At 43.3% G+C, this 12,813-nt stretch overlaps 1 protein-coding gene across 1 annotated transcript in view; it reads left to right on the forward strand.

Annotated features, from left to right (window-relative positions):
* Positions 9,060-12,813, forward strand: part of SPATA18 (spermatogenesis associated 18) — a 48,177-nt gene continuing 44,423 nt past the window's right edge. Inside the window, exon 1 of the mRNA XM_018049453.1 lies at positions 9,060-9,478. Within this exon, the coding sequence (XP_017904942.1) occupies positions 9,392-9,478 (87 nt within the window). The 5' untranslated portion in view covers positions 9,060-9,391. The remainder of the gene's footprint in view (positions 9,479-12,813) is intronic.

Genomic DNA, 12,813 nt, shown 5'->3' on the forward strand with positions numbered 1-12,813 from the left:
TGCGCGCTGGAGGGGCGGGAGGGGGGCCCCGCTGCTCCTCGCCCCCGCCCCCCATCTCCAACCCCGCCCCGCCCGGGCCGCGGGTGCCAGCTCCGCTGCCCCCGGCGCCCAGGCAGTGGCCTCCGGGAGCGTTTTCTCGCAGACTGGGATTCCGTTCGACCTCGGGCCGCCTCTGGATTCTTCGAAAAGGCCGCCCTCAAAATACAGAGGAACCCTCTCCCTTCCCCTCCATTCCCCAGCAAGGGGTGGGGGGCGGTGCTGGTGCCATCAGGAGGGCTCCTTGCTTCACGAGTCGGGGTTTCCTTGGCTGGGTGGGAAGGGCGCATTTGCAGAGTACATGTGGACGAGGGAGGAGGCGGTGACAACGCGGACAGAAGTTAAGTTGCTGACAGGCAGCTAACATCTTGAAAACCGAATGTCCTTAAAAAGTACAGGCACTTCAGGGATGCTTCTTAGTTTTGGCGGGCCTGTGAAGGCTGATGCTTTTTTCTGTGGTTTTGCAGGTGGGCTGAAGATAGTGTGGATGTATCTACTGGGGAATCCAATTTAACAGATGTTTACTGCACACCAGGAAGGCACTCAGATATACAAGTAACTCGAGTACACATTCCTTGTTCCCTGTCGAGTCAATATAATCCAATAATCCTTTTAGTTAAAAAAAAAAAAAGAGAGGGAGAGGGCAGTGGTAACCAAGGTGCGATAACTATTCCTCAGGTAGCTGAAACTTCTCCTAAGCATCTTGGGGACCCAGGCCTGCCTAACTCAACAGGAACACCAAAGAGACCTGCTGGCCAAATTTTTCTTTCTCTGGAAACTAAATCAGTTTTGCTTTTTGATGACTGGAGCTGATGTTTCTCTCTGCGTACGTTACATCAGAGGATTGCCAAGAAATTGTAGTTAGAAGATTCAGCTCTCTCACCTGGTAAATCCTTCATAATCTTGCCTGTCTCTCCTCGGGTTTTGGCTAAGATCAGTTCCTAGCTGGCCATCAAGTTCTGAAAATCCTTTCCAAATGCTGGAACCGACTGACTTGCATCTCTAGGCTGACTCCTGTCTGGATCTCTAGGACAAGCTTCATCTGAAGCAGAAAGGCTTACAGCTCAATGCTTTGGGGAGTCAGCAGTAAGCCTTTGATAATAGTCTGTCTGTGGTCCCAATAATCCACTCAGACAACTGGGCTTTTGACTGATCCTTAATTCCTATCTCTAATTCTAGTCCTCTAGTCCTTACTTCCTATGCTTTGCTTCTTTTCCTTCTGCTTGAAGAGTCTTTCTCTTTTCTCTGTCAAGCACACTCTTATTCATCCTTCAAAAATCCATTCAAATGTCATGTTCTCTTTGAGCCTTCCTACATGCCTGGGCAGTTTTAGCTGGTCTGTCCCTTAATTCTGCTCCTAGTCTTCTACATGTATTTCAGAGTGCATTGTATTCTATTTTGTTTACCTGTCTTAAGTTCATCTAAAAAATGGGGAGCTCTATCTGGAAGATCCGTATCTTACTCATCCTTTTATCTCCAATGCTTAAGACAGTAATGAAACTTAATAAGTAGCTTCAGTTCAGTTCAGTTCAGTCGCTCAATTGTGTCCGACTCTTTGCGACCCCATGAATTGCAGCACACCAGGCCTCCCTGTCCATCACCAACTCCCGGAGTTCACTCAAATTCATGTCCATTGAGTCGGTGATGCCATCCAGCCATCTCATCCTCTGTCGTCCCCTTCTCCTCTTGCCCCCAATCCCTCCCAGCATCAGAGTCTTTTCCAATGAGTCAACTCTTTGCATGAGGTTGGCCAAAGTATTGGAGTTTCAGCTTTAGCATCAGTCCTTCCAATGAACACCCAGGACTGATCTCCTTCAGAATGGACTGGTTGGATCTCCTTGCAGTCCAAGGGACTCTCAAGAGTCTTCTCCAGCACCACAGTTCAAAAGCATCAATTCTTCGGTGCTCATCTTTCTTCACAGTCCAACTCTCACATCCATACATGACCACTGGAAAAACCATAGCCTTGACTAGATGGACCTTTGTTGGCAAAGTAATGTCTCTGCTTTTGAATATGCTATCTAGGTTGGTCATAACTTTCCTTCCAAGGAGCAAGTGTCTTTTAATTTCATGGCTGCAATCACCATCTGCAGCGATTTTGGAGCTCCCCAAATAAAGTCTGACACTGTTTCCACTGTTTCCCCATCTATTTGAGCTGAAGTGATGGGACCAGATGCCATTTTTCTGAATGTTGAGCTTTAAGTCAATCTTTTCACTCTCCTCTTTCACTTTCATCAAGAGGCTTTTTAGTTCTTCATTTTCTGCCATAAGGGTGGTGTCATCTGCATATCTGAGGTTACTGATATTTCTCCTGGCAATCTCCATTCCAGCTTGTGCTTCTTCCAGCCCAGCGTTTCTCATGATGTACTCTGCATATAAGTTAAATAAGCAGGGTGACAATATACAGCCTTGATGTACTCCTTTCCCTGTTTGGCACCAGTCTATTGTTCCATGTCCAGTTCTAACTATTGCTTCCTGACCTGCATATAGGTTTCTCAAGAGGCAGGTGAGGTGGTCTGGTATTCCCATCTCTTTCTGAAATTTTCCACAGTTTATTGTGAGCCACACAGTCAAAGGCTTTGGCATAGTCAATAAAGCAGAACTAGATGTTTTTCTGGAATTCTCTTGCTTTTTCCATGGTCCAGCGGATATTGGTAATTTGATCTCTGGTTCCTCTGCCTTTTCTAAATCCAGCTTGAACATTTGGAAGTTCACAGTTCATGTATTGCTGAAGCCTGGCTTGGAGAATTTTGAGCATTACTTTACTAGCGTGTGAGATGAGTGCAACTGTGAGGTAGTTTGAGCATGCTTTGGCATTGCCTTTCTCTGGGATTGGAATGAAAACTGACCTTTTCCAGTCCTGTGGCCACTGCTGAGTTTTCCAAATTTGCTGGCATATTGAGTGCAGCACTTTCACAGCATCATCTTCCAGGATTTGAAATAGCTCAACTGGAATTCCATCACCTCCACTAGCTTTGTTCGTAGTGATGCTTTCTAAGGCCCACTTGACTTCACATTCCAGGATGTCTGGCTCTAAGTGAGTGATCACACCATCATGATTATCTGGGTCGTGAAGATCTTTTTTGTACAGTTCTTCTGTGTATTCTTGCCACCTTTTCTTAATATCTTCTGCTTCTATTAGGTTCATACCATTTTTGTCCTTTATCAAGCCCATCTTTGCATGAAATGTTCCCTTGGTATCTCTAATTTTCTTGAGATCTCTAGTCTTTTCTATTCTGTGGTTTTCCTCTATTTCTTTGCATTGATCGCTGAAGAAGGCTTTCTTATTTCTCCTTGCTATTCTCTGGAACTCTGCATTCAGATGCTTATATCTTTCCTTTTCTCCTTTGCTTTTCACTTCTTTTCTTTTCGCAGCTATTTGTAAGGCCTCCCCAGATAAGTATCTTAAAAATCTGTAATACCCCAGTTTCTAAGACTAGCAGCCCTGCCTTGGTTTTGCCAACCTGTCTCATACATAGAGACAAAGTGCCTTGGCAATACCACCAGTAAAAATTTAATACCACCACTAAATTTAAAGGAAATCACATACAATTGGGTCAGCAAAAGCTAAAAGATTTTCTTCAAATCGTAATATAGGCCCTGACCCAAAGGACTAACATGGACAGCTGCAGGAGAGGAATAGCATGGCAAACCCAGAAGAGGACTGGGGTGCCTAAAGAGAAGCCTGACTAGAGCAGAACAGATTATGCCTTTAGCCACATTCACTGAGGGTTTGCAACTGTCCCCAGTGGAAATTATGATAAGGATCCCACTGTATATCCTTGGAGCTCCTTGCATACCAGCTTCTTACATATAAGCATCAGAAAACACACACAACTCTTGCTATACTGAGGGCTTTGATTGCTCTTTTGTTGGCTTCATAAAATCCCTAATTAAAAATCTCTCCAGCTAACTCATACAGGTAAAATTCAAAGTGGACAAAAGTAAGAACTTTCAGAAAGACTATTCCATCCAGATGTTTGACTCATTACACTTCTCTAGAAAAAAAGGCTCGTGGCTGTGTGGTAGAATTATGATGCTTTAAGAACAACCAACTGGCTATTAATTTTGCTCTTCTACCTCTGTGGGGTTATGACCTTAGATATAAAGCAGCCAGTCATCTCCTTCCTGCCTTCTTTCCTTCTTTGCTTTCCTTTCTTCTTTCTTTTACTTCTTTCTCTTTTTGTTAATAGTTTAACAAATATTTATAGAGGGCTTAGAGTGTGCCACTTGCTGTGCTGAGGATATTAAACTAAATAGACCTTTGCCCTTTCCTTTAAGAAACTCACAAGGTTATATAGGATGCAGACAAATAAGTTTAATATAGTAGGATAACAATATCAACATTTCTAAAGTTAGAGAGACAAAGCATAAAGAAGAGAGTAATGAGCTTTGTGAGGGTGGGGGAGTTAGGAAGATTTTGTCAGTTTGAGCTGAGTTTAAATTTATTAAAAGTGCAACTTTGGAGAAACCCCATGTTTATTTCCTGGAGATTAGCTTTAGTAGTTATTTCAGAAAGCCTGCAGAATAAATTGTATGCCAAAAAGAGGTTCAACTTTTAATGATTGGCTAACGCTCTCAGAATCAAGGCCTGACCTCAGCTGAACTGTGAACCAGAAATTGGGACAGCAAGCAAGATTTGCTCAATCTCAACCATAACCAATATGTTAAAAAAAAAAAAAAAAGGGAAAACAATGTTAAAGAATGTCAGAACTGCAAGAGATCTTAGAGCTCATCAAGTCCATGTTTTTAATTATGTAGATGGAAGAAAAGTGAGGCTCAGAATGATTAAAGACATGTAAAGTCATGAGAAACCACTAACTGGAAGAGTGTCAGATAAAACAAGAGTATCCATGTTTCAAATTTATTGTTCTTTCAACTTCTCTAAGATAATCTGATAGTGTACCAGAAAGAAAGATTTGATTTTTCTTTTATTCCCAAATAAATGCCTACTTGATAATATCCTGAAATAAATAGGAACAAAATTAGAGCATCAAAAGATTCTGCAAATAGAACCTTTACTTATATATTTCCTTTCATGAAAGGAAGTATATATATTTATGGCTTACCTGGTAGCTCAGGCTTCCCTTGTGGCTCAGCTGGTAAAGAAACTGCCTGCAATGCGGGAGACCTGGGTTTGATCCCTGGGTTGGGAAGATCCCCTGGAGAAGGGAACAGCTACCCACTCCAATATTCTGGCCTGGAGAACTCCATGGACTGTATAGTTCATGGGGTCGCAGAGACGGACACAACTGAGCGACTTTCACTTTCACTTTCCCCTGGTGGCTCAGACGGTAAAGAATCTGCCTGCAGTGTGGAAGACTCAGGTTTGATCCCTGGGTTGGGAAGTTTCCCTGGAGAAGGAAATGGCTACCCACTCCAGTATTCTTGCCTGGAGAATCCCATGGACAGAGGAGCCTGGCAAGCTACAGTCCATGGGGTCTCAAAGAGTCGGACACGACTGAGGGACTCTAACACTTTCTTTATCTTATATATATATAAGATATATATATATATAGGTATATGTATGTATATGTATACATATATATATGTATGTGTATATATGTATATATATATGTATATATATATACAGAGAGAGAGAGAGACTTTAAAAACAGAATCTCAACCTTGTTGAGTGCATGCTTATGGTTTGAAGCATGTGGATTCTTCTTTAATCAGCAACGTCTACTGTTTGCATTCCAGGCTCTAACTCTCTCTTAAATTGATTGCCATCCTGCGCCTATCAAAAGTGCTAAGGAAGGGATCATCATTAAGGGCGCTTATGAGGATATCTACTTATCCCTACAGATACGGAAGTTCTAAGCTTGTACCAAGTAACATCACCAGAGAGCTAAGAAGTGGGGTGTCAATTGCTTGGCTCTCTCTTTGATGACATGTGTTCTAGTCTTACCCCCATTGGCATTGATCAAAGGTGACTGCAAGAAAGTCGCATGAAGATTGTTTCTGTATTTTATTTACAAAGGGGAGGTTATTAAGGACACATTCATCTGTTATTCTGTACTCCTTGGAAAGGAATAAACATATTTAAGAACTGGTACCAAAAAAATGTGCTTTCATTCAAAGAATTGGTATGTGTACTTTAAAAATCAAATGGTAATCATACCACCCAGCTTCCTTTTTTCTTGACTGCCACAAAGCCCCAAAATAAATGTGAAATAAGGCTCAATATTAGCACACAGGCTTAAACTGGGGCATATTTGTTTTTTTCATTAATTTTTTTCTAAATCTAACAAAGATGTTTTCTACAAACCTTCTACTGTAAGTGATATGAGATCCTCTTTTGAAAGTTTTAGGGGAATAAATAATAAGTATGTAAAATATTTCCTTTGTTTTGAGTACTTGAGAGTTATGCTTGTTATTAGTAAGCATCAATTCTTGCTATGGACAACCATGCTCCAGAGCGCTATGGAAACTAAGAGGTGTATGAAATGACTGGGAAACCTGAAGGGTCTTGAATCTAGTTGTGGTGGTCAAGTATTGTAGAGATAAGGTCAGGTAGCATATTCTAAAGTGATTTCAGACTCATTCTATCCTAAGACTCTATACGTCTATTAAATGAGTAATATGAACATTTGGTCAAAGCATATTCTATTTTGAGTTGGCTTAAATATTGATATTTTGAGTAACATTTTTCTGAAGGTGGTCAAGTTTTTGGATAGCTGTTTCTGAGTAAGTTTTCATAAAAGCAGCTTGTGTTCATGGTGGAAATTTGAAAAATTGGAAAAGTATAAAGGAACTAATTAAAATCATCCACAATCATGCCTTGGGTTCATGTTGTATAATGTAACACAATATATATAATTTAGACACCTGCTTTTTTCACTTAACATTATATAGTAATAATTCCTAGATACTAGCTGTTCAATAATGAGATTTCTATTGTGAAACATTCCATTGAATAATTTAATCTATCAGCAGCGCTATTGTTGCTTTATATGTTTCCAACCTACTCTTCTCTGTTTAATATTAGTACTGTGACCTATTGTACATTTGTAGTAATAGTGATCATAGCATTTAGGAAGCAAATTGATAACATTTGTTATAACATGTTAAGCACTGTCTTGCACTTCACATGAATGGCCTTATTTAGTCTCTAATAACACTGTGAAGTAGGAACTATAGTAAGATGATATAAGGCTTCCTCGATGGCTCAGAATCCATCTCAGGAGATGCTGTTTGATCCCTAGGTTGAGAAGATCCCCTGGAGGAGGAAATGGTAACCTATTCAGTATTCTTGCCAGGACAATCCCATGGACTGAGAAGCCTGGCAGGCTATAGTCATAAAAGAGTCCCAAACGCCTGAAGCAACTGAGCACACAGACATGCAAGATGATATAAACGAGACTCTGATGCTGGGAGGGATTGGGGGCAGGAGGAGAAGGGGACGACAGAGGATGAGATGGCTGGACGGCATCACCGACTCGAAGGACATGAGTTTGAGTGAACTCCGGGAGTTGGTGATGGACAGGGAGGCCTGGCGTGCTGTGATTCATGGGGTCGCAAAGAGTCGGACCTGAGCGACTGAACTGAACTGAACTGAGAGGTTAATTAAAGTGTAACAGCAAGGAGGAGGATTTAACCCTTAGTCTGACCTAAGCAAATATCACAACTTGGTTTTTATTAGTAAGTAAATCAGACTGTTTAAAGATTCCAATTACCTATAAAAATGTGCATTAAGTTAAGAAATCTATAAGATTCTTCTTCGTTGCCTTCCTCATTCTTTACATTTTTTAAAGAAAAAAGTCAGTAATGAATATTTATTTTTTGTACTTTAGCAATTGTTATTGCACTATGATAAAATACGTGTTCTCTTTATATTTTCTTTTTTCTTTTTGTTGACATATAATTAAAATAATACATTATGTACAACATAGTGATTCAATATTTGTATATAATGTGAAATAATCACCACAATCAGTCTAATTAATATCTATCACCATTCATAGTTACAAGTTTTTCTTGTGGTGAGAACTTTTATAGATCTTATTTTGTGGTCTACAGAAGATAGTAAGAACACAGACTCCAGAATGAGCCTTTCATTTTTATCAGAGGACAGTAAAACCACTAATTAAGAGGAAAAAAGCGGGGTGGGGGCAAAAATTCTTAAGTTTACCGTCAGTGGACATGTTCAATGTTCATAATTCTTAAATACCTGAAAAAAAAAGAAGAAACTGAATTAAACTAGCTAACCTGACTAGCTAGCTGAGGTCCTGCTTCCACCTGCTCTGTTTTAAAAACGACAGATTAGGATGATTTGCAATCTGCACATCATTTGACGACATTGAAAATAAGGGTACTAAAGTGCTTAATGATGGTTGCAATGGTTTCATCTCTTAAGTAGTCCAAACTACCACTGTGGCTTAATACACCTTTTGAAATAGTGCCAAACCGGCTCTAAACTTGCACAAAGTCTCAATTAGAGAATTCATAATTAAACAACTTAAGAGTGCTGAATGATTCTAAAAACAAACCAAATCTTATTTAAACCTGATTGACTAATTTGTGAACATCCTGGAGCTAAAATCTATTTAGCTGGGCACCCACCAAATCCTAGACGTTACAAACGAAGAAATAAAGTCTTGAGAAGTGAAAGAATATAGGAAGGAGCCAAACAACTGCTTTCTTCACCGCCTAACCTAAAAACGTCTAGAAAGAAAGAACCTTTGCTTTCCTAGACAAGAGGCCTCCGGCTGCCCAGCATCGCCACACTGCGGGCGCCTCTCTCTCCATCAGGGTCGGGCGGCTGCCATCTGAAGTCTTAGCGTCTTCCAGCCCCCGGCCCAACCCAGAGTCTCACAGACTTTGGGGGCTGTCGCTTTCGGCCACCAGCAGCACCAGTAGCAGCAGCATGAGGCTGAGCATCACTAGCATGAGGAAGAGCGGCATGGCGCGTCCCGGCGGTGCCCCGGACCCGCGGGCGAGTTGGGGTTGGGAGCAGCAGGGATGAGGGGCGGCGGGGCTGCAGGCGGGTAGTGCGCTCTGCTGGGGCTGGGCGGCGGCGCAGGCGTTGCCTGGAAACGGGCCGCGCGCGTCCCCAGCTGCCGCGCGCTCACGTCAAGGTTTGTTTAATAATCGCCGGGGTATTTATTGTCCTGGCTCCCGGCGGCCGCGCGGGAGCCGGGAGACCGCGCGCGGGGCAGCGAATGAGGCGCGGCGGCTGTGGCCCAGGGCACCTCCCCCCGGCTTCTCGAACCCTGCCCCGTCCGACCCGAGGGGGGAGGATGGAAACACCAGCCGCGCTCTGAGCTCCTCAGGAAGAGAACACCTTTCCCGCCACACCACCCCTCGGTCCACGAGTCCATCTCCCAGAGCGGGCCGAGCGGAAGAGCGAGCGATGGCAGATAACCTGAGGAGACTGGTCTCCAACGAAGCTTTACGATCGTTGCAGGACAAGCTAGAGTCCTGGCTGAGGGAGTACAACGTGAGTCAGAGGGGAAGACCCCCGGGGTTCGCCCTCTCTCTAGTTCCTTGTACAACCCTCAGCGGGAGGTTCTTAGGACTGGCCTCCGGGTGACTGCTTTGCCAAGTCCCGCAGTTTTGATTCCTCACTGGGACCCGCACCGAGGGAAGCAGGGAAATGCGATTCCTTTTTCTCCTTCTGGCGCGAGGTGGCGCGGTCCGCGAAGCGCTGGTCTGGTGGTAGCAGAGGAGAGCTGCTAGTTTAGCGAGCGGTAGCTAAGGACGCTGGCGGTCCTAGCAACGGGAAGCCCTGCGAGCAACGCAGGTCCGGTCTAGCTTGTCACTCTTCCTCCAGTTCCCTCTGCCTGCAGCCCACCCCCATACTCCAACTCGAATTATTATTATTTATTACATCCCACCTCCTGCCTTTCCGCAAGTCTCCCACTCTGGGATAAGATTTTTATAGAAATATACCCAGGAGTTAGTACCCAGAAGTCAATGAAACGAACACTAGTCAACCTTGCGAGTTTCACTTGTGTGCTGATGAGCATGGCAAGTAAGGTAGTTTCAACACTAGGGCACATTTCAGAAAGCCTGTTGTCAAGGCATTTGTAAGCCAATATTCTGTCATCAAACCCAGTTCAGTTCAATTCAGTTCAGTCTCAGTCGGGTCCGACTCTTTGCGACCCCATGAATCGCAGCACACCAGGCCTCCCTGTCCATCACCAACTCCCAGAGTTCACTCAGACTCATGTCCATCGAGTCAGTGATGCCATCCAGCCATCTCATCCTCTGTCGTCCCCTTCTCCTCCTGCCCCCAATCCCTCCCAGCATCAGAGTCTTTTCCAATGAGTCAACTCTTCACATGAGGTGGCCAAAGTACTGGAGTTTCAACTTTAGCATCATTCCTTCCAAAGAACACCCAGGACTGATCTCCTTTAGAATGAACTGGTTGGATCTCCTAGCAGTCCAAGTGACTCTCAAGAGTCTTCTCCAACACCACAGTTCAAAAGCATCAATTCTTCGGTGCTCAGCCTTCTTCACAGTTCAACTCTCACATCCATACATGACCACAGGAAACACCATAGCCTTGACTATCTAGGTTGGTCATAACTTTTCTTCCAAGGAGTAAGCGTCTTTTAATTTCATGGCTGCAATCACCATCTGCAGTCAAACCGGAGTCTCTTGCATTGCAGATGGATTTTTTTTACCAGCTGAGCTACAGTATAGAACTCTCCTTTTCAAGATGAATGGGAGCTGGAGTGGGGTGGGGTGGGGGTCACCACCCCACTCCACCTCCCATTCATCTCTCCATCCAGATAGTAGAACTCCAATGCAGAATTTGCTTCAGTTGGTCTGTCTTAAAAAGGGGAGTTCTATACTGTAGCTCAGCTGGTAAAAAACATCCGTCTGCAATGCAAGAGACTCCAGTCTGATTCCTGGATCAGGAAGATCCCCTGGAGAAGGGCATGGCAACCCACTCTAGTATTCTTGCCTGGAGAATCCCCATGGACAGAGGAGCCTGGTGGGCTACACTGAGTCAGACAAAGAGTCAGACATGACTTAGTGACTGAACAATAACAACAAAAAAAGGAAAGTCCTATTCTCACACAGCCAGTAGAAAAATGCAGGAAGAAGAGCTGGGGACCCAGAATCAGCTCCACCCCGCCAGCTTTTAGGTCTGACTTTGCAGAGAACTGGCTGGCTGAATCATTGGGGCTTCCCTGGTGGCTCAGCGGTAAAGAATCCACCTGCCAGTGTAGGAGATGCTGGTTCATTCCCTGGGTCTGCAAGATCCCCTGGAGAAGGAAATGGCAACCCACACCAGTATTCTTTCTTGCCCGGAAAATCCCATGGACAGAGAAGCCTGGTGGCTTAGTGACTAAACAACAACAAGCAACAACAAAAGCTGAATCATTTGGGGCAAATTATTTAACCTCTGGGTCTCAGTACCTCCTCAGCTAACTGGGAGACTGGAATTGATGATGGATGAAGTTCCTTTTTGGATCTCAATTTTTTAAGTCTAAATTAGCTTGCGTCTGAAATCCTACCAGGAAAATGCAACTGCCTGCCATCATGAGTCCCTGGGCTTTCCTATCCACCTTGTAACCAGGCTCCTGGGAGGAGGGGAGCTCAAAGCAATATGGCTTTCTCCTTAGCCTGCTTTTCTAGTGTTTACCCCATTTGCCCACATTTAAAGTACCAATATTGATAATTCCTTCTCCATCAGAATTGCAGGAAAATTGAAATTCACCGTTAGCACAAAGACTTGGGTTCCCCCCACCACCTACCTTTAAAAGTGGCTACTTGTTACCTAATCTCAGAAGGATGAGAATAACAAATCTTAATGCATGTATTTTCTCTTCTTAAAACTACTTCTTATAAAAATTTTTTTCTTGCCCTGTGGCCTAAATTAACTTGAACCATTAAAAAGTGTATTCAGTTTGTCACTAGACAATGCTGAACACAAATGACACTGATAGTGGCTGGACCAAATTAAATGATTGTTTTAGAAATGACCTGTAAGTTCTGAGAAAGGCCAAAGTTTATTGTACTTTCTCTTCTCACTAACAGTGGTGCACCTCATTCTTCTGTTCTCACTGAAACCATTTCTACTTAGATTCCTCACTTGTGGCCCTCCCCATCTCCAGTACACACATGTAATTCGTAGAGACTGCACTCTTAGAGATCAGTGCCTCCCCAAATATTGTGGCCATTCCTTGGGCATCATCATTTCTCTTCAACTTTCTGGCATCTCTATTGAATTTGACTGTCGACACTCTATTTGTCTCCTTGTCCTACCCATACTCCTCTCATAGTTGTTCTTCAAGGGCAGACTTTAGAAACCTTCTCTTCCACCTCCATTCCTATTTCATCTCTTACCCCTATGCTGATGAATATCATATCTAAACTCAGGTCCTTTTCTCATCTGAGCTCTCACTTCTCCAAATGTCCATTGGACATTTTCAGTTGTGCCGTTGTCATTGCAAAGTCAAATCAGTGTTAAGACTGACCCTAGCTTCTCCCATGCCACAAACACTGACTTCTTTCCTTTAGTTACAGACTTTATCATGACATACTCCACTACTTTCTCACCAGCAGAATCTGTTGGTACTAGCTTCTGAGCTTGTGCAGAACCTGAGCATGTTCCACACCGTCCCTGCCTCCACTGCCACACTTGTACACCGTTGGTCTTCTTTTATTTGTGTTACTTAAAAAAAAAAATAACCCAAAGTAATTCTTCTAAATACCAAGTCAGATTACTCCTATGGCAAAACTCTCCAAACTTCATATCTCAGAAAAAAATTTTCTGCAATGGCCATCAAGCTCCTGTACAGCTGTGCTCCTTTAAACTCT

The sequence above is a fragment of the Capra hircus genome, chromosome 6, assembly GCF_001704415.2.
Source record: "Capra hircus breed San Clemente chromosome 6, ASM170441v1, whole genome shotgun sequence".
Taxonomy (NCBI): domain Eukaryota; kingdom Metazoa; phylum Chordata; class Mammalia; order Artiodactyla; family Bovidae; genus Capra; species Capra hircus.